Below are 25,949 nucleotides of genomic sequence, written 5' to 3'. Positions count from 1 at the left end.
AGAGGTCACAACCTGTTGACCTAACCTACCCTTGCAAGTTTGCTGTTGTGAAGATTAAGCAGACAGGGGAAGAACAAAATGAAAAGCCACTTGGGGTCCCAATCAGGGAGAAAAGTGAGATCTAAATTTTAACAATAAGCATAAGCAAGCAAGCATTTTCCTCTACTCATCAAAATACAGATGAGAGGTTTGTTTTGCTGTCCTTCCCATATTGGACTTCATTCTAGTACCTACCATGTTTCCCCAAAAATAAGCCCTACCCCAAAAATAAACCCTATAAAGATTTTTCAGGATTTTTGGAGGAGGCTTAAAATATAAGCCCTACTCCAAAATTAAGCACTACCAGTAGTTACAGATCAGGATCATGTGATCCAGCAGGGTGCTCCCTGCCAATGAAGATGCAACTTGCATCACACCTGACGGGAAAGCAACGGGGCTGCCGAGAGCCCGCCTTAATGAATTGTGAAGGTATCATATTTCCCCTAAAATAAGCCCTACCCCAAAAATAAGCCCTAATGCATCTTTTGGTGCAAAAATTAATATAAGACCCTGTCTTATTTTCGGGGAAACATGGTAGTTAAAAGAGGTTCTAAACATAGCTTCTTTTCCACTTTGCCCTGTGTCTCAGATCACTTACCATGTCCATTATCAAATGTCCACAAACGAAACATCTATCAGCCGATTGCTGGAAACCAGAATACTATCATTGGAAAGAAAGAGAGAGAGAACTAGTTTTAAACTTCTGCATGGTCGCATCAAATCATATGCATTTTGATGGACTGGGTTCACATTGGCTGTCAGAGGTTCTTGGCCACTCTAATACCTCCTCCTATGACATATTCTATGACTTCAAAAAATTCCTCCACAAAATTCCAGAATTCATGCTTGTCATTTCTGTCCTTATCTGTCTATGCAAGAATAAAACACAGGCAAAGTTGCAATTATGAAGAGATGAACCCTTGATACTTACTGCCTCATTTAAGAGCCTCATCTTTCACAAAAAAAGGGTTTCATCAGAAACATGATAATTCACCCTATAGTTCACTAACATTTTTACTAGGACACATTCATCAACAATGCAGTAAAGATGCCCCTAAAGAATACCAAACCTGACCCACTGCATTTCAGTGCTCAACAGTGCCTTTCCCCTCTGAGGCAGCTTTTTCCTGCTCTGTTAACAGATTTCCTCCTGACTAACTGCAAGGAACAGGCTGCAGGGACACTCACCAGGAAGTCTTCTTCACAGAACACCTTCCCATTCACAAAATAAAAGGCTTTCCCTCTCAACTTTCGACCTGGAGAAAAACAAAAACAAAGAGGGAACTAAGACCACTGAGTACATTACCTGGCACGATTTACGATAGCCAGCAACAGAAATGCATTTTTTTTGTCTAGCTAAGCAATGACAAGAAGCCATGATTTAATCCCACAATTTATAGCAACTGTTCAGGGAGAGGTGCCTGGAAAATTAAATGATGCCACTTCACCTGTTTCAGCTTGCAGTAAACTATTTTGCTGCTTCAGCTTAAAAATAGGGTGGCGAAAACTGCGGAAAATTTCTGCCACCCATCTAACATCTTAGCTTTTATTTTCTTGGGTTTTATCAAAGGCATGAGACAGGCTTGCTGGCAGGCTGTAGCCTTGGATGAGCCAACCCTCTGGATCCAGGACAGGCCCAAGATATTGCTGGTCGTTACACTGTATTTTGGTTTTGTGGTAAGCCACTTTGGCTCTTCACTAGAGAGAAAAGCAGGGTATAAATACCTAAATCAATAAACAAAACTTCTTGCCAGGGTAGGAAGAGGAAGCTTGATCCTCTCTGCTTTTACTCCTTGGTTATCTGGGAGTTTAGGAATGCCCTGCCAAGTCAGAAGGCACGCATCATTTCCTGTTACAGAATAGGAATAATCACCCCACATTCTAGAAGCAAGGAATGGCACCAATTCCATATCATGTACATATCAGCCTGCAACTGGTTTTTTATTTAATATTTTATATATTGACATAGCTCTTGTGTTACAGGTTGAAGTTAAAGCCTTTTTATATAGCGTATGTCTTTCCTGTTCTTGTTCTGATCCATTTCTCTTGTCCTCCACCATTCCCCTTCTTTAAAAAAAATTAAAAAACAGATAGACAAAATAGTGGAGCTGCCACTGGTACAAATTATTTTAGGTCAGAGCCCAACCCACCAACTTAAGGCTAACGCTTTAAACTCCTATACCAGGCGAACCAGAGCAGGGGAGGGGGGGGGTCACTTTACAATGCATCGACACCAGAGGGCGCCTATAGAAAAGACAGAGAAACATTGATAAGGTATTCCACAGCAAAATCTAAAATATTTATGCACATCTACACCAGCTTAAGCTGCTTTCAACATTCTTCATTCCATGTTACTAATTAAAGACCTGACTCTAAAGATGATCTCTGGATGCACTTTCAGCATCACTTAATAATGGATTCAACTAAAATTCCAATCTGTGAAATGGAAGGCAACACAACAAAAAGGAAACTGGTCAGACAGTGAAGCACCTCAGCAGTTAGAACAAGCACAGGTATACCTGTTCTTAAAACAAAACTGATGCACACCTTGTTAAAGTGCTAGTTGGGTTCCAAAGCAGGTCAGAAGCCTGATCTTGGCATTATTCCCTCTCCCCCTATACAGGTTCAAAGTACCATAATACGGCCTGAATTTCTAAAAAGGGAGGCACGAAAGCCCAGCCCAGCCTAGAACTGACCCTAAACATGATGGTTGCAATTCCTCAACAATGAAGAAATGTTCATATCAGCATTCTACCACTACTTTTAATATATTCCTAGTGCTTAAAATAAGTTTACTGACTGAGTTTTCAATAGTCCAACTCAAAGTAATCTCCAAAAATGCATGCTTCACTTTGAATGAATGAAACTCCAAGCAGGTATTGAAGCAAGCACACATTCTTAGGTGAACAGGAATTCTGCATTGTGTCTATTTGTGAAAATGTGGCTGTGGCACTGGGATTATGACAGGGTGACACAATTTACACCAAAGGTGTCGAACTCATTTGTTATGAGGGCTAGATATGACATAAATGTAACTTGTTTGGGCCAGGCTGGGGTGGGGATGGGGTAGCTGCCTTAGTTGACCCTAGAACAGCACTGGGGGGGGGGGGCGCTTAAACTGGTGAGCCCACTGTGGTCTGCCTTCAAAGGGCTTATCAGACCCACAAGCCTCAGTGGGCTCATGGGCCTGATAAGCCCTTTCAAGGGGCCAGCTCTGTCCCACCCCCCCAGGCAACATGTTTGACACCACTGTTTCACACAATGCATCCTTCTATCTACAACCACTGTCAGGGAAGGCCACTGTAGTTTTGTTAAAATGTTAATTTGTTAAAATGTTAATCCTTTGCAACACTCCTCTATATCATGAACAGAAATATGCGTGAACAGGACAAATTGAACTATCAGTCCCCAAACAGTTTTGAGATAAATACTGTTAACCCCTCCCGCCCAAAACAAAACTAAAGTAGTGCTCCAGAACTGTGCAGAATGTTCTATACAATTCTGTAGAATTTAAAAATAAGGAATACTATTTATTCCTATGGATCTACAATATTCTCTTGAAATAAGGAGACACTTCATTCATATTACATCAGACTTGCTGTGTGCTCCATACCAGCCCGGAATACTTATTTTAGTATTTAAAATCCACTTCTCTCCCAAGTGGGGACCCATTGTATCTTACAACACCATTCTCCTCTTCTCCATTTTCTCCTCACAACAATCACCACATAGGGCAGGTTAGTCAGAGAGAGTGTACAACTGGCCCAAAATCATCCAGTGAGCCTCCATGGCAGAGTTGGGATATTAACCTGGGGTCTCCCAAATCCTCCATCATTCTAACCAACAACTACCTTGGTACCTTCTTATAAACAGTCATCTGATCACATATAATTCATGGATTATATTATAAACCAACTACCATTGAAGAGCAAGTGGTTCTATATTCAGTTTCTGGCAAGTTTGGTAAGCTCATCCACCTCAGCACTACCCAAAGTTCATACAAATGGATGCTCTGGAGCATCTCTGCTGTCTTTTTTACAGGCCACAATTATGGGACATCTCCACTTCCCGCTTGCAGCTTATAATTAAGATCTTTGATGCTTGTACTTTGAGTATAACTGGTTCACCTAAAGACAGGGGCCTTTTAAATATACCACTCTCTCTTCCTGCTATTTAAAAGACTGCAGCAGAATATGTTTATGTTCCTGAAACCACCCTATAACTAGTGGACAGTGCTACCCATATAATCAACATGCATTTACACTTTTGACCTCTACAATAACAAGGGATGAGCCCTGCTTCTTGTAGTTTACCAACAGGAACATAACTCCACTGAGCTCAAAAGTACTGGTTTTCACCCACTTGGAAGGACATCTTGGCATAACATTCTGGACTGAACATAATCATGAGCCAGTACCAACCGGTGATAAATTGATAGTTGGAAACTTCCATGTGTCCTGCATCAATCTCTTGCTGTTTTGACTGTTTCCTATATTTGTATTGGTTTCCCCATGCTCATTATGCTAACTCAGAAAGAGATTATTAGGGTAACAAGATCAAGGCAAAAATGAGCTGACAGGAGCTTTTGTTTTTATAAAGGAACTACAATTGTAATTTACTGCACTAGTGTAGGTATTATCTTTTTCTCAATATGTTGTTTTCTAATTTTTGTAAGCTAGCTTTGTTTACAGTATGTTTCATACTGTTTGTATTGAACTGTTCTGTAATTATGTAATTTACCCAGCATCTATGCAAGAAAGGTAAATGAATAAATATTTGAATCAGATCTGAGTGGATATTAGTACAATTGTCCCATTTAGCCAACATACTTCTCTTGCTGTCCAGTTGTACAGGGGAAATGATTTCGAAAGAGAAAAAAAGATTCTGGACACAGAAGAAATTATTTTAAAGATTACTTTTTGCACAATCTGAAACAGGCGGACGTATTCCAGTTGAATCCGGCCACGAAAGCCTTCGACAATACATCAAGGATATTATCAAAGGTCTTGGTTGACAGACTACATCTGCTGATCGACTGGCTTCAGCAGAACTCTCCCTATATCCCAACGGGTTCTTAGTCAGTAGCTTGGGAACATGTGAAGTGGCTAGAAACGTATGCTATGTTCTGCATTACAAGCTATTCTACTGCACAGAAAGTATGCCAGTGTAGCCTAAGGTTCGGGGATCATTCCACAAAAGCACTGAAGAAGAAAAAGAAATGTTATGAAATGTTAAATGTCAACACATGTTTCACATCAAAAGGATCTATTATTAAAAAGAATACATCATTTACTAATCCCAGATATAAACAAAAGCAGCCAGAAACGCTTTGAAATCACAGCCACACACTGAACTGCAATTAAAGAGTATGTGGTATTTCTGCTGAGAATTCACTATTGCCATTTGTTAATTAAAAAGCACAAGATTGCATCAGTACATTTAATGTTTACAAATGAACAAATTCACACAGGTGAAACTCAGTATAAAAATGCCCCCATCTCTGCTGAGAAATGTGCGTTATTAAAAAGACAACTGTCACTGACGATGCTCAGCATTGCACACAACAAAAATACAATAGAATTACAGCAGCCATGCCAGAGTTAAAGTAAAAAACATGCAGAAAAGATCTGTTTCGGTATTTATAATATAAACATGGGAGGAGGGTAATCCCTTACTTGCACTTAAATTGTATTGTAAGGAAATACTGGTCAGAAGCAAAAGTATATTATGTGTTAAGATGTTGTATTTATAGTTTTATATATTGTTACAATTTATGTTGTAACCCGCCCTGAGCCCTGCGGGGAAAGGGCAGGATACAAATTTTAACAAAATAAATAAAATAAAGATTTCTATTCCACACTTCCTCAAATGATTTCAAAACACCAAGATTAGGCATGAATGAGTGACAGCTATAATGTTAACTGGACGGCCCTTGCATTGCAAATCAACCAATGGGCAAATGAACCACAGTTTCATAAATCCAAACCCAAAACTCAAGGGCTTACGCTACAATGCTGCAGTACAGAGAAGTTCTACTGCAAAACTGGGCAACATCTCCTGGATAAAATGTTTAATGAGATACAAATGTGTAGTTGAGACTTGAGAGCCCCTCCTGAGCAGTTTCACTGCCTTTATAGAAGAGGTCCTTTGGAAAGTAAGGCTTAAAAAAAGGCAAGGGTCACATCCACAGTTCTCAAAGGTTGATTATGAACAAGGTGTCTGCCCTGCTGCAGGGGTGAATGTTTGTTGCAACAAGATTTCTTGTAAGGACATCTTTTCTCTAGCCCTGCTTTCATTTTCCATTCTCTCTGCAGCAAGCAACACCACTTCTAGCATGATTTTAATTTGCTTTGCCACCAGAGTGGGAAAGATTTGCCAGAGAGCACAGCTTTGCCCCAGACAACTTCCCTTCACCAGTGGTCAGCCTACATGGCTTCTCTCTTCCCACTCCCTCACACTGCTGTCCATATTTCCCCTCTCCCCCACTTCCATGTTGCCGGTTCCTTCCTGCTTCATACTCATCCTGCCAGCATCTTTGATTAGCCAGCAAGTAGAAATCAAAGAAAAAAAGCTCAACAACACGGGCATAGCCAAAATACACCCACTTCTACATTCTCATATCGATATCTTGATTTAATAATAACAGAGTGCTTGGTCTTGTCGAATACCCGATGTTGGCATGCACTCAGTCCTGCCCCCTATACCTCATTGGTTTAATACAATAGCAAGCTTCCCAGGGAGCAGTTGGGGTTGTAAAGTCAGGAAAGATCACAGTCTGTATGCAAACAGTCACAGATTCAGTCAATGGCATGACCAATTAAGGGATCTCCAGCAGCAGAGATACATTAAAGAGCTTCAGAATACTCTCTTTTCCAAAGAATTACTGCCGCAGTAGATGATAATGCACGATTAGCTGCAACAAAAATATTCATAGGCACAAAGACCGGCTATTCCGAAAAAAGAAGTCCCTTGAGAAAACTTAACTGAACACACAGGAGGGATAAATAAACTTATCTTCCCCATATCATTTTGCACCTTTATAAACTCCTGTGACTCACTGGTAACTATTTGACCTGGTTTCTGTTCACATTCCAAGATCATGCACTATCTCAGAAACTGATTGTTTGCTTCACTCTTCTCATTTAAAAGTGCTAAAGGCAAAAATTATGCTATAAACTACCACTGGACTTGGAGCGTGTGTGTGTGTGTTAAGTGCCATCAAGTCACTTCTGACTTACGCTGAACCTATGAATTCATGTCCTCCAAAGTGACTTCTCATTAACAGCCCTGCTCAGCTCTTGCAAACAGGGCTGTGGCTTCCTTCACTGAGTCAATCCATCTCATATTGGGTCTTCCTCTTTTCCCACTGCCTTCCTCTTTTCCCTAACATTGTTGTCTTTCCCGGTGACTCTTGTCTTCTCATTATGTGACTAAAGTATGACAGCCTCAGTCTAGTCATTTTAATTCTAGAAACAGTTCAGGCTTGATTTGATCTAGAATACACTTATTTGTCTTTTTGATTGTCCATGGTATCATAAAACTTTCCTCCAACACCACATTTCAAATTACCATATATACCCGTTTATAAGTCGACCCGTGTATAAGTCGAGGCACCTAATTTTACCACCAAAAACTGGGGAAACTTATTGACTCGTGTATAAGTCTAGGGCAGGGGCGGGGGAACTCCAAACCAGGTGGGGGCAGGGAAGAGCCAGGACGCCCACTCCCCATCGGATCTCTCGCTCACCCACCACCTCCCAGATCTCCACAGCAGCCCCAGCCCAGGCAGAGCATTCTTAAGCAATCTTTGGAGCATTGCCCTTTTAAGAAAATCATAGAGACAGGCTGCCCGAGCAGCAGCTTCCCTGAAGCCGAGCCTCAGAGCCTGCGGGGAAAGGAAAAGATGAGGGAGGGAGGGAGGGAGGGAGGGAGGGAGGGGGACAACGGGCGGTGGTGGTCAGTGGCTCACGTATAAATCGAAGAGGGCTTTTTCGGCACAAAAATGTGCTGAAAAAGTCGACTTATACACGAGTATATATGGTAATCAACTTTCTTCCTGTCAATCCTGAACAATTTCTTCACTGTCAACCTGAAATTTTGTAGTTTCCCCAGTACATTTGTCTTTTTGTCATTACTTTTGTCTTCCTGATGTTCAGCTGTAATCCTGCTTGGCACTTGCTGCTTCAATGTTCACTAGGAGTCACTTCAAGACTATTTTCTGCCAGTAAATGTGGTATAATCTGCTACATTTGAAACAGACTAGGGATCAACAGCTCAATACTGATTTAGAACAGTGTTACTCAGTGGCTTGGGAGCCACACGTGGCTCTTTGACATGTCACTGTGGCTCTTCTCAGTAGTTTCTTAATGTGGCACCTACCCCGCATTTTATAGAAGTGGACAGTGCTCTTACCCAGTAGGGTGTGTGGTTATCCGGTGGCTCCCACTTTGAAACAGCCACTGCAGAAGGGAATATACGCTGCAAGGATCCCTGAGGTGCAGGCCACGTGAAGGAGATGAAAGTAAACGTGGCTCTTTAGTTTGATAGTAATGGCCCAAGCGGCTCTTTTGGAACTGCAGACTGAGCACAACTGATTTGCAAGAATGGAAGTGGATTTGGATTTTGAACGGAAGTGGATTTGTACCTAAACTCATTTTTTGAGGTTAAGGTAGGTAAGGGGGTTTTTTCTTGGGTTCAACCCCCCCATTACATGTCCAAAGCTTCGCCCCGTTTGTGTTTTTTTGTATTTTTAAAGTGTTTTTTTTGGTTTTTGGCCTGCAGGGGGTGCAGTTTTTAGGCTAGCAGCACCAAAATTTCAGGGATTTGTTGAGAGACTCTCCTGACACCCAGGTTTGGTGAGGTTTCGTTCAGGGGGTCCAAAGCTATAGACTCCCAAAGGGGGTGACCCATTCCCCATTGTTTCCAATGGGAGCTAATAGGAGATGGGGGCTACACCTTTGAATCAAACGTAACCAAACATGGGTGGTATCATCAGGAAAGTCTCCTAAAGATACCCTGAAAGGTTGTTTGGTGCTGCTAGCTTAACAATTGCACCCCTGACAGCAGGCACCCCCCAAATTTCCCCAAATTCTCCTTTTAAATCCACTCCCTTCGACATGGATTTAAAGGGAGAATGTGAGGTTCCCAGTTTAAACATTGATAGTGATGCTGTTTCAGCATCACTTTCAATGTTGTTTTAACTGGGGACCCCAGATTCTCCCTTTAAGGTGGATTTAAAAGGAGAATCTGGGCTCCCTAGTTTAAACACCATTGAAAGTGATGCTGTTTGGGGGTGGATTCCAGCATCACAGTGGCCGCCCATGGGGGGGGGGGGTGCGCGCAAAACTCAGATTTTGCACTGGGCTCCATTTTCCCTAACCACGCCTCTGCCCAGAGGGGAGGGCAGATTGGACTGCCAACTGCTGGCTAGGAGTCCAGCTGTTGGGGCGGGGGGCAGGGCAGGGGAGTCTGCCATCCCTGGCCTCGGAGAGCTGCTTTTATAAGCACTGGGGCTGGGGGTGAGCTTAGGGAGGCTTGGCCACACCCCCAGGGTGGGTGGGGGTGGGCCCCTGCCCCCGAACCCCCCCATAACAAATCTATACCTACGTCACTGGGTTAAGAGAAGTGTTTTTAAAAAGTCAATTTCAATAGAATATTACACCCATGTTAGATGTTATATATAGAAACACACAAGACAGTTGTTGAAAATGTATCTCATTTGTGTATCTCATTGATTTTATTTAACATCTTTTGGTCCCATTCAAAAATGTAGTCTTTTTCGTAATTTTTCATTCATCTTGTTAATGAAATATTCGGTGATGATATATTCTTTGAACGTTACTTTATTAAGGTAAGTAAAGGAGAATAATGGTCCCTTGGAAATAGAATTTGCCCGAGTTTATTTTCAGCTACAAAGCAGTTATCTACAAAGAGGCAAAATATACAACTTTCTTGAAAAACAACCACAATGCATGAACAAGATTGAAGCCTGGCACTCTGAAGATCAATAAAGATTTCCAGGGTATGAGCTTTCAAGAACCAAGCTCCCTTTTTCAGATAAGCTATCTGGTGGAAGAAGCTTTGACTCTCAAAAGCTTATAACCTGGAAAACCTGTTGGTCTCTAAGGTACCAGTAGACTCAAACGCTGACCTTCTCCTGCAGAAAAACACAGCTACCCACCTGAAGCCACAGTGAATGGTTTAATCTTTTATGGAATACTGCATTATTCACAAAATGTTATCATCAAAAGATCCAAATAAATAATCGTCAGTGTTCTCTAAAGTTTATCGAATGCTGGGTAATGTTCATAATGTCCAGGAAGGTAAGAGAGAAAGTGTTTTCTTGTTGTTTTTATCTTCTATTTTTTCAACTATTATAAGTTTTTAAAAATAACTGTTCTCATGTTTTTCTTTGTAACTGGGTGCATATTTTGAAATCTTAGTAAAAGAAGAAGTGGTCTGATGGGACCATTTCTTTGAAAAGGGCTTACTGTAAAGTAGTTGGGACCACTGAGGGAAGACTGCCATTTCAGAACACTGCTGCTATAAATTCTCCAAAACACATAATGGAACATGATACGTTGCTGTGACTTGGCGAACACACACAAAATCAGCAGCACGTCTCTTTTCCGCAAGCATAATTTTCACCTTTGCTATTAAGGCACCATTAAGGCAACAGAAGGCCAACATTCTATTTTTACTTGCTGACATAACTCATTCTTTCCCAAGATTAGCGCTTCTCTTGGCCCCAATTTTGGATTTTATTGCTTGTCTAACATCTGGAACATCCTTTCCTACTCCACCTCAATTGAAACAAAGAACTTTTTACCTTGCCTTTCAATCCTTTCAAATACTTCCTCGGGTTTCGTTTGGCCCTCATCGTTCCCATGATGACCTCACGCTTCACACAGCTCAAAAATACGGGAACCATATGATACAAAATTGCCAAGCCTAAGAGGTGGGAACCCAACTGAAAAAGCTTCATGTTGGAAAAATGTTGGTAGAAAGTGTGTGAAGCGAGGCTACAAATTTCTGAAAGACTAAGGACCTCTGGCAGATGACACTGCATATTGTGTAATTTAAAATGCTTGCTTCTTTGGCAGTATACAGTACATTTAGAACACGCTCAAGTTACAACAGCATATGTTACTTAGTGGTTAAGGTTGCATGTCTACTGTGACTCTGGGTAACACCAGAGCAAAAATGATTACTAGGTGAAGTGCAAATCTGAACCTATATAGCAGTTTAACCTTGCTTCTCACGTGTCATGGCACACAAAAGAAAATCACTATGCACGTGAAGTATTCACCCTGAACTCCAAAGCGCAAGGCCCCAAAATAAACACCAGTTAAGCATACTTTCTTGGAAATAAATGGAATTTACATCCACGTGTTTTGCTTATTTATAGTAGAGAACTTAGAACTTATTTGTAGCTCTGGACAGTTAAGCCCGCTTATTCAAATATTTTAAAACAGAAGCCTGGTCAAGATGGAGACAGTTTAGATTTAAAAAGGAAACGAGGATATTGGATAACACAACTCATGCCAATGCACTAAACAGGCCAATAAGCATATTGCAAATGATCTGAAAACATGGGATGCCAGAGAAAAGATTAGTCTTCAAAAACATTATCGAGTTCCCCCTCTCTAATGTTTACCAACCTTCTTGTAAATGAATTAACTATTTACAAGTAAGAATGAGTTTCTTCTAACTTATAAGAGGTTCTTCAAAGTTTGTATGGTTCCGTTATTAGCCAAGTCCAACAGGGCATCCTAAACCATACACCAAGATACTTTGCAGTTTTCAAAAATTCTTGGCAGAGAAGTCACCACATAAAGATTCCTGGAAGGTAATTTTGAAAATAGTATTAAGCCTTTAAAAGCTAAAGGTACAAGAATGGGAGTTTCAGGCTTGCTTGGTTTTTAAATAGTTACTTGTAACACACTCTAAGTTTACTTACTTCACAGATTCACAAATCTGCTAGTGTAAATCATTTTACCTATCATACTGAACCATTCACTGTGACTCCACAGAGAGAAAGGAGTTTCTATTTTGAAAGGGAACAAATATCTCAAGTCAGGTGGTGTTTTCTTCTTTGGATAGATATGAATAAACATCACTCTAAATATAGGTGAGCAATTAGCATAAAATCTACCTAAAAAGAAAAACAAGTGATACAGCAGGTATCTGAGTTTTATTTTCAGCTCGTTCACTGAACGGTTATGATGACGTTTCAGCAAGTCACTTTCCACGTTGACTCCCTCTCAGACTTTTCATTTTAAATGTCAAATTAAATTAAAACTTTCATTTTAGCTGGGACTTGACATCTCTTTCAATGCCAGGCTCAACCCACGGACACATTTGCTCCTCTAAAGAATGTGCAGAGGCTCCTTTTCTCAGTCCCAGGTGACTTCCACAAATTGAATATTACCAGACAGCATCAGTTTCAATTAAGTCCCAGGAACTTTCTTGTTTTGTTGTTTACCAGGGGATGGAATGAAAAGTTTCTATTATTAGAATTAAAACAACACTCTGGCAACTTGACACAAAATGAACTGGAAGCAGAGAACTTTGTGGACACTGAAAAGTATCACAATTTATAATTCCTGCAGAAGACACACAATCTAAGTAGGACCAACACCTAACAACGTAAGATTTACTCTGGCCACTAATTTGGCAAAAAGGCAGTACAATGACTGGCCTTTGAACAGACAAGCAGAGATAGAGGAAAGGAATGTAAGACAGAACCAACTGTGATATACCAGCACATAAAGTCAGACAAATAAAACCAGTTTTAGGCCGGTACTCTTTTTTTGCACATATCTACAAGATGAGTAAAAGCAACAATAATGCAAAATGTATTGTAATATTAACAAATTTCCAGCCCCCGGGCACCTGGCCGCACAGCCCCCCACTCCCACACCCGGGGAGGCTTTCTGGAGGCTGAAAGGCCTCCTCACTGCTGGGAAGCCTCCACTGGTCTGAAAAGACTTATACCACCTTTTTGGTGCAATGGGGCCAATGGCTGGGAGGAATGTCGGCTCCTTCCCTGGTCACACCCCTGCTCTGCCAGAGAAGGGGGTGCAGGAACACCCACATGGTGTTTCGTACCATGTCCCGCTGCTGGGAAGGGCAGCAGTGGCCACACACTGGCAGATCGGTCCATTGGTTCACTTACCGTGAAGGGGCCTTCTCTTGGACGGCAGAAAGGCATCTTGTTGGGTGCTTTCCACCCCAGCTCAGGGAGGCAGGAAATAGAATTTTGTCACTTCCTGTCGAGGCTTGGACCCGCCCCTTGCCAGTATTCGACTGACTGGGCAGATGGAGTAGAGAAACTTAGAAATAAATAACGAGGAAAAAGAGACAAGAACATGAATAACAGAATCTCTCTATCCTGAACAATGAGAGGCCTAAACAATTAGCCCGTAACCCATAAAAGGGGAAGGTTCCCAACCTATATACATGACTCTCTGGAGTATGGCTGAATAAGGACTGGAACTAATGACATAGCGAACGACGCAAGGGAGGGTCAAGATGCCTTTCTGCCGTCCAAGAGAAGGCCCCTTCACGGTAAGTGAACCAATGGACCGTTCTCTTGGAGGCGAAAGGCATCTTGCTGGGACCTCCCAAAGCAGTGTCCCTAGTAGGGAGGGCTGTCGTTACGCCTCTATGATATGTTCCAGAACCCTTTGGCCGAACACAGTGTCGGCCGCCCCCCAAGACTGTAGTCTATAGTGCTTGACAAAAGTCGAGGGGTTGGACCAGATCGCTGCTTTACAGATCTGTTCTACAGAAGCGTTATGTCTGAAGGCAGCATTGGTCGAAGCTGATCTGGTAGAATGTGCAGTGATTCCATCTGGCACAGGGATGTTAGAAGCCCTATAAGCCTCCACAATACATAATCTAAGATTTGAACTAATGGAGACTTTGGACATGGGAAGACCAATCTTGGGATTGGAAGTGTTGATAAATAGGGTCTGAGATTTCCTAATGGACTCTGTTCGAATGATGAACGCTTTAAGGGCCCTCCTAACGTCTAGAGTGTGCCAGGAGCATTCTCTAGGGTGAGACAGACGTGGACAAAAGGAAGGCAATACAATGTCCTGTTGTAGGTGGAAAGCGGAAGCCGCTTTGGGTTTGAAGGTAGGGTCCATTCTAAGGACCACTCTGTCATCGTGGAAGATCACAGGTTGGGGTCAATGGACAGGGAGCTGAGTTAAGAACATAAGAACATAAGAACTAGCCTGCTGGATCAGACCAGAGTCCATCTAGTCCAGCATTCTGCTACTCGCAGTGGCCCACCAGGTGCCTTTGGGAGCTCACATGCAGGATGTGAAAGCAATGGCCTTCTGCTGCTGCTGCTCCTGAGCACCTGGTCTGCTAAGGCATTAGCAATCTGAGATCAAGGAGGATCTGCATTGGTAGCCATAGATTGGACTTCTCCTCCATAAATCTGTCCAAGCCCTTTTAAAGTTGGTCCAGGTTAGTGGCCATCACTACACCTCCCCCCTGTGGCAGCATATTCCAAACACCAATCACATCGCTATGAAGAAGTGTTTCCTTTTATTAGTCCCAATTCTTCCCCAAGATTTTCAACGAATGCCCCTTGGTTCTAGTATTGTGAGAAAGAGAGAAAAATTTCTCTCTACGTCAACATTTTCTACTCCCATGCATAATTTTTTTTATAGACTTCCCAATCATGTCCCCCCCCTCAGATCGCCTCTCCAAACTAAAGAGTCCCAAACGCTTGCAGCCTCTCCTCATAAGCAAGGAAGGTGCTCCAACCTTTCCAATCATCCTCGCTGTCTCTCTGCACTTCTTTTCTATCTCTTCTTCGAGTATCCTTTTTTGAGATGTGGCTTAATTCAGAACTGAACACAGTACTCCAAGTGCTAAGCACGCATCTAATGGCTTTGTATATAAGGGCATGACAATCTTTGCAGTTTTATTCCCTCACCTCTTTCCCACTATCCCCAGCATAGAGCTTTGCCTTTTTTCAACCTCACAAGCCATGCATTGAGTTGACATTCCCATGGAACTAATAACTAAGACTCCTAAATCCCTTCCTGGTCTCAGACTGATAGCACTTCGACCCCTGTGAAATGCGCATGTGAAGTTTGGATTTTTTGCCCCTAATGCGGCATCACTTCTACATTTCGCTTACATTGGAACTGCATTTGCCATTTCTTAGCCCATCTCACCTAATTTTATCAAGGTCCGCTTGAGCTCTTTCGCAATCCTTTGTGGTTCTGTACCACCCTACATACAATTTGGTACCATCTGCAAACTTGGCCACTACACCACCCACCCTCTACTTCCTGGTGGTCATTTATGAATAAGTTAAAGAGCACTGAATCCCAAAACGGATCCCTTTGGGGACACCCACTCCCCTACATCTCTCCATTGTGAGAACTTCCCATTTATACTCCAATCCCTTTGTTTCCTGTCTCCTCAACCAGTTTTAATCCATAGGAGGACTTCCCCTCTTATTCCCTTCCATTGCTGAGTTTTCTTCAACAGTCTCTGGTGAGGAACTTTGTCAAAAGCCTTTTGGAAACTAAGTTTGCGACAAATGTCCACTGGTTCCCCTTATCCACATTACGTCTGCTTTACACCCCTCAAAGAACTCCTAGTAAGTTTGTAAGACAGGGACTTGCTCTCTACAAAAGCTTGCTATGCTGACTCTTCCTCAGCAGGTCTTGCTTTTCTACATAAGCTTAATAATTTTATTCCTTTTAATGATAGATTCTACTAACTTACCAGGAACAGATGTCAAACTGACTGGCCTTGTAATTTCCTCGGTCCCCCCCCCTAGACCCCTTCTTAAAGATTGGTGTGACATTGGCCATCTCTCCAGTCTCTGTGGGATGGGAGCCTTGATTTGTGGGATAAGTTGTATATTAATGTGAGAACACTCAGCAATTCCCCATGCTTGAGCTCTTTTAAGAACTCTTTTGGATGAATGCAATCTGGGGCTTGTAGGATTTGGTAGCATTTAGTTTATCAATGGCTGCCAGAACTTTTCCCTTGTCTTACCACTTCAATCCTCGCTTAGTTCCTGGATTCACCTCCTAAGAAGCTTGGTTCAGGGTGCAGGGAATTTTCCTCACTCTCCCTTCTCTGGGTGAAGACAGATGCAAAGAATTCATTCAGCTTCTCTGCACTTCCCTGTCACCTTTTAGCACACCTCTTTTTGTTCCTTCATCTGCCTAACGGACTCTACCGCTCCTTCCTAGCTGGCTTCCCTGCTTTCTTGATGTACTTTGAAGAACTGTTTGTTGCTAGTCTTGATGTTCGGTGAGCTAGCGCCTCTCATGGGCAATCCTTTTTTTTGCCTCCCTCAGTAGCTAACTTGCTTCTCTTTTACTACCATTTGTGTTCTCCTTTCTGGTATTCTTCTATCAGTTGTTGGACTTCCATTTTCTAAAAGACATCTTTTTTCCTAATCATTACCACCTCAACCCTCCCTTTGTTAACCATGGTGGCTTTTTTTTTGACTGGGCGCTTGCCTTTCCTAACTCCAAGTGGAAACACATTCCAGCTGAGCTTTTAAGACTGTGTTTTTAAATAACCTCCAAGCATCTTGGGACATTTTTGACTCTTCTTGATTTTCCCTTTTCAGCTTCCCTCAAGCACTATCCCTCTCTCATCTCTTTTTTGAGAAATTTCCCTTTCTGAAGGCAAATGTAACTACATTAGTAGTTGTCACTTGTTCGTGCATGCAGAGATAATTGAATCTGACAGCATTGTGGTCGCTGTTCCCTTTATCGGCTCAACAACACTGACTTCCTGCACTCCAGGTCCTGGGTCCCACATAGAATTAGATCTTAGGATCACATCTCCCCTGTTGGTCTCTACAACCATCTGCTCTAAGCCACAGTCATTTAGCATATCCAGGGAATGTTCTCTCCCCACTACTATGACCTGAGCAATGCATTTTTCCAGTTTATGTGGGGATAGTTAAAATCGCCCCATTACCACCTACATTTTTTTGCTTTTGTTGGCCTCTTAATCTCTTCTTTTCCATCTCAGAATCCCCCTTGTGCACTTTGGTCAGGGGACCCATAATATATTCCTAATAAGTTAAACTTCTTTGCTTCAACTCCCTGGTATTGATATCCAGTGTTTGTAGAGGAATCCAGCTCCCCTTGCATTGTCTATTTTATGTGACACTATGCTCTCTTTGATGTAGAGGGCCACCCCACCCCCAATACGCCCTGTCCTATCCTTCCTGTAGAGCCTGTAACCTGGGATAACAGCATCCCACTGGTTCTCCTCATTCCACCATGTCTCTGTGATGCCCACTATATCAATGTCCTCCTTCAAAACTCTGTACTCCAGCTCCCCCATTTTAGGTCGAATGCTTCTACTATTAGCATAGAGACACTTGTTCCGAGTTCCGAGACCCTTCTGGCTAAGGTGATGGCTGTCAGAAATAAGGTCTTCATTCTGAGCCATCTCAGATTAATGGTTTGAATGGGTTCAAAAGGTGACTTAGTAAGTGCCGAGAGAACCGTGTGTCCAGGATGGGAAGCAGTGACAGGTGGGAGGTTGTGATTGTTGAACCCCTTTTAAGAACCGGATGACGTCCAGGTGTTGAGTTGCTGGGAGGCCTTGGAAGGGATGCCATATAGTGGACAGGGCCGCGACCTGTCTCTTAAGGGTGTTACTACTGAGTCCCGACTCAAACCCTTCCTGAAGGAAGTCTAAGACTGAAGATAAGGGTGGATCTTCTGGATCAATGTTTTTGTTCCTGGCCCAGGTGACGAATTTCTTCCATGTGTAATTGTATATTCTGATAGTGGACGGGTGTCTAGATGCCATCAGGGTGGAGGTCACTCTCCTGGAGTAGCCCCTGTTGGTTAATTTTCTCCACTCAACAGCCAGACGGTCAGCTTGAGCCAGTCTGGGTTGGGGTGCAGGATTGGGCCCTGATGGAGAAGATCTGCGGAGACTGGAATCTGGTATCTGGGACCTATGGCCAACTCCTGAATTGCTGAGAACCAGGGTCTCCGTGGCCACAGCGGCGCCACTAGGATCACTTGTGCCCTCTCTGACATGATCTTCCGGAGAAGTTTGGGGATGACTGGGATGGGCGGGAAGGCATACAAAAGTTTCGTGGGCCACTGGCTGGATAGGGCATCTATGGCTAGTGCCTTGTGGTGGTAGAACCGGGTCATGAACAGCGGGACTTGAGCATTCTGTGCCGTGGCGAACAGATCTACCTCTGGCTGGCCGAATCGGCGTGTGATGTCCTGGAAGACTCTCCTTTTCAGGTTCCACTCCGCTGGGGATAGGGTTTGACGGCTCAACCAGTCTGCATTCAGGTTCAGGGATCTCTTGATATGTTCTGCCTTGATGCTCGGAACATTGAGTTCGGCCCAGGCAAGAATGAGGGATGTCTCTTTGGCCAGCCTGGAGGATCGTGACCCTCCCTGGTTGTTGATATATGACTTGGCTGTTGTGTTGTCCGTCCGGATCAGGATGTGATGTCCTACTATGAGGTGTTGAAAGGCCTGAAGTGCCAGGAGGATGGCCTTTACCTCCAGAACGTTTATTGGCAGATTGGACAGATGTTGATCCCATTTGCCTTGAGAGTAATGTAGGTCGAGGCTGGCTCCCCAGCCCTGTAGGCTGGCGTCCATGAATATCTGTAGCTGGTTGGGGTACAGATAATGTTTGCCCTGGATCAGGTACTGTGTGTGTAGCCACCACCGGAGTTGTTGTTTGGTGGTGTGGGGTACCATGATGAGGCGGTCCCTTTTGAGGATGATGTCCTGCTGAAAAGGTCGAAGAATACGTTGCAGGGGGCGTGTGTGGAACCGGCCCCACTGGACCAGATCCATGGCCGCGATCAGCGTGCCGAGGAGCTTGACTAGGAAGAGTAAGGAAGCTGTTCTGGGAAGCATTATTGAGGTGGTCAGCTTCCGGATCTTGGACATCTTCTCCTCTGGGAGAAAGAGGGCATTGTTCCTGGAGTCTATTATGGCTCCTAGGTGCAAGATTCGTTGAGTTGGAGTGAGAATGCTTTTCTCCTTGTTGATTAGGAACCCGTGGAGCTGAAGGGTTTGCATTACAAGCTCGAGGTCCTGGACAGCTTCCTCCTTGGTCTTGGACCGAATTAGCAGGTCGTCCAGGTACGGGTGTATGTGAATACCCCGTTGCCGTAGTAGGGTGACCGGGGCCAGAAGGACCTTGGAGAAAATGCGGGGGGGCTGAGGCAAGCCCGAATGGGAGAGCCCTGAATTGATAGTGTTTGCCTTCTATGGAGAACCTTAGGAATTTCCTGTGTGCAGGCCTGATGGGGATGTGCAGATAGGCTTCTGCCAGGTCCAGGGAAGTCATGAAATCTCCTGGTCTGAGTGCCTCTGAGATGGTCCGGAGGGATTCCATCTTGAACCTGCGAAGCTTGAGAAATTTGTTCACAGTTCTGAGGTTGAGGATTGCTCTCCAGTCCCCATTCTTTTTGGGGACGGTGAAGAAGTGAGAGCAGTGTCCAGAAAATGCCTCTTCTTTGGGAACCATCTCTATCACTCTGATAGATAGGAGATGTTCTACTGCTCGTAGTGTTCGTGCAGCTTTGTCTTTTTGCTTGCTGAGGGGGGAAGGGAGGAACTTGGTGGGAGGAAACAAAGTGAATTCTATTGCGTAGCCTAGTGAAATGGTCTCCTTCGTCCAGGCGTCTGAATGATCTTGATTCCATGCCTGTTGGAAGAGAAGGAGACGGCCTCCCACCGGGGGAAAGTCAGGACTTGGAGGCACCGTCAGTCCTATTGGTTTTGTCAAACTTGGTTCTGAAGTTCCCTCTGCCATGAAAGGAACTAGATCCTCTGTTGGTCCAAGAATTATTCTTGGAGTATCTGGGAGTCCTGGGGAGAGCCCTATGGGAACGGAAGGTAGAAGGTCTGGTCCAGGGTTTGTTGCTGTCCGAGCGGAGAAATTTGGGAAGGACCTTTTTCTTGTCCTTGGTGTCGATGAGGATGTGTTGCAGGTCCTCACCAAACAAGGATTTACCTTGGAAGGAGTAGCTGGTAAGCAAGGTCTTGGAATGCGTGTCGACCTGCCAAGGATCTGACCCATGCGTTGCGGCGTGCCACCAAGGAGGAGGACATGGCGCGGGCTGAGAGGATCACAGCATCTAGGGTAGCATCGGCAATGAAGGCCGCACCTGTTTTAATGCGGTCTAGTCCCTCTCTGACAGCGACCAATTCAGGTGGAAGGAGTTCTAGGGCACGGTTAGCCCAGACTAAGAGAGCTCGTGCGACGGTCGATGCTGGGGCCAAGGCCTTGATGGAAGCAGAAATGGCTTCATGTGATCTTTTCAGCATAGCATCCGAACATTTGTCGAGGGGATCTCTGATGTTCCCTTCACCCTCTTTAACCAGTAGGCCTGCTGATTGGATGGCTACAAGGGGGCGTCTGCCGCCGGGACTTGGAGGATGGAGTCCACATATTCCGGGACCAAATAACGTTTCTTGACTGAGGCTAAGGCACGTTTGTTAGCCGCTGGTGCTTCCCACTCCTTCTTGATCTTTTTGATGAAATATTCTGGGATGGGGAAGACCAGTTGTGGGTCTTCATCCTGAGGGAAGTAGGGTGCTTCCTTTAGGGCATCCTTTAATGGGCGGGAGCGAAGCTGCGGCCCCTGGAACCTGGGCATCTGCTGCATCATGCTGATCCAATGCAGAGATGGTTTTGGCTATAAGGAAGGCTAATTCCTCATCTTTGAAGCACTTGTGAGAATTGTCTGGAACAGATGGGACTTCCTCTGAGTCTGAGAAACGTTCTCTGTTTCCATCCTCCTCTGCACTGTCTCTCTCATCTCCAGGGAAAAGGAGGGGATCCAATGTGGGGGATGGAGATCTGGATCGAGATCTAGGATGTTCATGGGGAGGGGGGAGGTTCCTCCTGGAAGATCTGATTCTACTGGAAGTAGGTCTGGGGTAAGAGTCTTCTGGAACCGGCGATGGGGAGCTAGGGTAACCCCTAGACCCATGCGCATGAGATTGGTGGGGCCCCTGTATGGACAGGGTGGAAGAGGCAAGCTCCCCAGCCCTGTGAAATTGCTGCAATTTGTCCTCAATCGCCTTATTGAAGAAATTGGCAAAGTCTGAAGGGGTGAGAGACTGCCAATTAAAAGGGGCCTCGGCATCCACCAAAACTTCCCCCTCCTCCATGTTGCAGGATGCTTCCCCCTCTCCAGAGCGATCCAGTCTGCTGGTGCCTGGGGGGGGAATGTGAGTGGGGAGCGTCGTTTCCTTGCTGTGGCGCTCCGTCTGGCGCCTGAACTGGGTGAGCCTGCCGGGGGGAGGGGGGGGGACGCGTCAATCGAGCGACCTGATGTATGGGCGGGAGAACTGGCAACGGCCGGCGGAGCGCTCAAGGGGCATTCGGAATGCGCCTGGCCTGTTCGTTGAGTTGGCGCCGAGGGAGAGGGGGCGGAGCCGGAGCTCTTCTTCTTGGCCGGCTCGTTAGTTGGGGCGCGATCTTTTTCGTTGCGGCTAGAAGCCGTTCCACAGCTCCTTGGGTTGGTGTCGAGAGGCTCTAGGGACCTAGAGGAGCTGGAGCGTTTCCGCGCAGACCTGGAGGCCTTGGCTGCAGATTTATGAAAGTAATCCCTAGACGGGGAGAAACGCTGGTCGGCCATATTGTTGCTAATTTTTGGCGGGAAGGGGAGTGAGGGCGGGGGGAGACTCCAAGAGATCTCTCTATAATAAGCCACCTGGGGCCCTCAAACACTTACCCCTGCCACGAAAAACAACAGACAACAGACAAAGATTCGACAGGAGGACAAATAGGCTGAATAAAGGTAGTCAAAAGGAATTCTGTGCAGAGAGCCAGAATTTCGTGCACTCCCTGGCAAAGGCAGGAAAGAATACTGGCAAGGGGCGGGTCCAAGCCTCGACAGGAAGTGACAAAATTCTATTTCCTGCCTCCCTGAGCTGGGGTGGAAAGCACCCAACAAGATGCCTTTCGCCTCCAAGAGAATCTCCTATCCACCGTGTGCCACTCCCACCAGAGGATTCGGCCCCCTTTTGGATGTGGTTATTAAGCTCCTCAGATTAAACAACAGCATTTGATTTCCATCTCCATATTATTCAATATAGGGTGACCAACACCCCACAGACCACCACCACCATTTATTTCTTCCAAGTTCCCCCACACTTTTTTGCACCACACCCAGCAGGAAACGAGAAGCGATCATTTGCTGCTTTGAAGGGGTTAGTGGCAGGCTCCCTCCTAGCATTGACACCCTAGAACAGGGGTAGGGAACCTGCGGCTCTCCAGATGTTCAGGAACTACAATTTCCATCAGCCTCTGTCAATTGGCCATGCTGACAGAGGCTGATGGGAATTGTAGTTCCTGAACATTTGGAGAGCCGCAGGTTCCCTACCCCTGCCCTAGAATATGCACACATTTACCTTCTGACACTACTATTCTTCTCGGTAATAAAACACATCTCCTGCAAGTCCCAGCATAGTCTTTAAGCCAAGAAGAATTTCCTTTACAAGGACACTTACTACAGGCACCGCAGGTGAAGCATCCGTCATGGTAGAGATTCCCCATGGCCTGACAAGCCTGGTTTGCTCCATAAACACCTTTGTTACACTTCACACAGGACCCTTTAAAAGAAAACAGATCAGATATGAAGAAATCCAAGAAAGGAAGAAATTTCTACACTCCCTCAGTGAAAACCCTATTTGGTGGTACACACAATAAATCAGAAACAGACACAAAAAACAAACATTGAAGGGAAATGAGAAAAGCCAGCAGTATAAATTCTTTAGCAACAGAGGTATCAGATTTAAAATATTTCGTGTGATGGACAGGTCACTGTCCTGCCTCTGAAGGAACAGCCGTTCAGCCGTGCCTATGGGAGTGCTCTCCAGCAAGCAAGCATTTTTCAGAAGGGGCATGACATGTTGGAGGGAATACAGAAGTTGATTTCTGCCTCAGGGAGAGACAGCTCAGGTCTGGCTGAGGAAGAAGAGGAGAGTCAAGGCTAGCTCTGCCTGGTAGTGAGGCAGAGCAGTTCAGCTCTATTTCTGAGAGAGGAGAGAACGTTTGATTACCTACCGCCAGGGAAATAAAATGTTTTCACTGGATTCCGAAAACTTTATGTGCCACGGAAATAACAGGGAGCAGGTTCAGAGGCATTGTGTCCCAACAGAAAAAGCTCTGTCTTCATAGCCACTTAACTCACTGAAGGGGAGTATAGGAACCTGCTGCAAATATTAATTGTTTCAGCATCTTACTGCCGCTCCTTGTAAAACAGTTTCAACAAGTGGCATAAGAACTTCCACATTCCACTACTGAGCAGGTAAATGCACATACTGTTGGGAGCATGCGTGCATAATTTTAACAGATAAAACTGTTTTACTAATCTGAAATGGATTCTGTTAATTTCCTCTCCCTTCTGCCTTCCCCAATGATGCTCAACGAGAAGAAAAGGGTATTTCCTTGTCAATGCACTTGATATAAGCTTGATAATATTGTGCTAAACCAAAAAATTCTACCAGCTGCCAAAAGTTTGAACCTACTCAACAAGAAGGTCATTTTTTTGGTCTTACTAAAGGACATTATTATTTCTAAAACCATCTGCATTTTGAAACCACAATAGGAAACAGTCCACTAGTTCTACAGTTGTTTGTTTATTTACCGTGTTTCCCCAAAAATAAGACAGGGTCTTATATTAATTTTTGCACCAAAAGATGCATAAGGGCTTATTTTCGGGGTAGGGCTTATTTTAGGGGAAATATGGTACTTTCACAATTCATTAAGGTGAGCTCTCGGCAGCCCCGTTGCTTCCCCGTCACATGTGATGCAAGCTGCATCCTCATTGGCCCGGAGCACCCTGCTGGATCACACAATCCTGATCTGTAACTACTGGTAGGGTTTATTTTTGGAGTAAGGCTTATATTTTAAGCCTCCTCCAAAAATCCTGAAAAATCATTATAGGGTTTATTTTCGGGGTAGGTCTTATTTTTGGAGAAACACGGTACTTCATTTATACCATGTCCTTCTCTCCAAAAAGCACCTAAAGCAGCTTACATCATTCTCCTCTCCTGGTGTGAGGGACTGCCCAGCAGGGGGAGCTCTCCTAGGTGGCTCAGTTCTGCTCAGTGGTTGGGAAGTTTTAGGAAGGATGGGGAAAGATTAGACGGACTATTGTCTGATACTCATCTCTAACCACTACAGTTTCATCTGAGAGCTCCAACTAAAAAGTGCAAAAAGGACCAATATCGAGTAAGGTCATAATTTCACCAGTTGTTCCGACTCAAAAAGCCATTTCCAAGGACTGCATTGCTCCAAGGCCTTCCTCAAAGCTCATCTCTGCCAGCCATCAGCCACTGGAAACATGTTTTTGTTCCCCTCTGCTCTTCTATGCCACCTGCCCAGATACCCCATATCAGAAGGGAAGATATTCTAGCCTCTGCTAGAAGTCTAAGGACAACTGGATTGATGCAGTCTACCCAGGAAATAGACCACAACAGCATGATATAATCTTTTCTTTGTTTGATTCACTGTCATGACCAATCTCTCTCCTCTAACTTTCCTTCCACTTCTCTTTCCTTGTCCTTTGGTTTGCAAGCTTGGGGCCTGACTAGTCAGGAGACTAATATCTCCTGACTAATGTCAACTGTTTTGGAAGACTATTATTGTTTGTAATGTGGGGGTATCCACCGGTGAGATGAGTTCCGAACGATCTGTTCTGCTAACAGTGCAATATTCCTCTGGTAGAACATCCACTTGTCCCACATAACCACAGGGGAATGCTCTGTAGACCTCTCACAAGTGAGAGAGGCCCCAAATGAGAAAGACCACCCCCCCCACCCACCGGCAAACCAGTGGTAGCTACGTTGCCTACAATAAATCCGCCTAGGCCCCTTCCGCACATACAGAATAATGCACTTTCAATCCACTTCAAAGCTGGATTTTACTGTGCAGAACAGCAAAATCCACTTTCAAACAATTGTGAAAGTGGATTGAATGTGCATTATTCTGCATGTGCGGAAGGGGCCCTAGTCAGGGGGCCATTGTAATATCAGAGCACCTCAGCCATCAGGGCTGAGAGAGAGGGAGAGAAAGAGGGAGATAGAAATCCCAAGATAAGTTCAAAGACACTCACAACCTGTTTATGTTCAACAGTACTTGGCTAGTTAACAACAAGAGATATGCCTGCTCACCTACATGCAAGCTCACCTACATGCAAAACACTAAATGCAAAACGCTAAGATACAGGTGTTACTTTATCAGCAGCTTAAAGCAGTGAAACTATTGTGGGAACTGTTTTCGTGCTTGCTTTTGCCACAACGTTGGGAACTTTCTAAGAACTTCCCCTCCCCTCCCTCATAAAACATGTTGTTCAACAGGGTAAAAAAAACCCTCATAAACTATCTGTGTCAATTTGATGGTGCTGAAGTTTTCAATTACAGGTCCTTTATAAATTGCCATGTGTCCCCAAAACAATGAGATTTTATATTGTAGTAAGAAGCTACAATGGCAACCAGTTTTAATACACCCTTCAGTATTTTTTAAAGTCACTTAGGTTTACAGTCTAAAATGTCATATGAATGGAAAGTTGCTATTTTTTTTGCTACAGAGATATTTGCCATGAATTAGACATGAGCTCTGATTTTAGGACTATCCATTTATAAAAAATAAGGCCTGAGGTGTGTCTGCTACAATCTGAGTTCTTTAGAAGGACGCCTCCTCTGCTTTGTGCTGCCATTATTTCTAGAGCACGTAACAGCTTTGGAACATCCTTCTCTGGGACATCCCCTGTTTTGATGGCAGGTAAAATGTGAGTCTGGACAGGTTTACTGAGGATAACCAGGTGTCGACTTCAACATAAACGCAAAACTATGCTGTTTAATGTATTAATACATTTTTCATTTCTTACACAAACT

General features: G+C 44.3%; 1 protein-coding gene across 2 annotated transcripts in view; it reads right to left on the bottom strand.

Annotated features, from left to right (window-relative positions):
- Nucleotides 1-25,949, bottom strand: part of LIMD1 (LIM domain containing 1) — a 52,807-nt gene that overhangs the window by 6,544 nt on the left and 20,314 nt on the right. For both annotated transcript variants that reach the window (XM_048510704.1, XM_048510705.1), the window contains exons 3-5: nt 22,560-22,661; nt 1,228-1,295; nt 638-700 (exon numbers count right to left, since the gene is read on the bottom strand). In XM_048510704.1, the coding sequence (XP_048366661.1) occupies nt 638-700; nt 1,228-1,295; nt 22,560-22,661 (233 nt within the window). The remainder of the gene's footprint in view (nt 1-637; nt 701-1,227; nt 1,296-22,559; nt 22,662-25,949) is intronic.

This window comes from Sphaerodactylus townsendi, linkage group LG11 (genome assembly GCF_021028975.2).
Source record: "Sphaerodactylus townsendi isolate TG3544 linkage group LG11, MPM_Stown_v2.3, whole genome shotgun sequence".
In the NCBI taxonomy this organism is placed as follows: Eukaryota; Metazoa; Chordata; class Lepidosauria; order Squamata; family Sphaerodactylidae; genus Sphaerodactylus; species Sphaerodactylus townsendi.
This window is presented reverse-complemented; position numbering and strand designations above follow the sequence as displayed.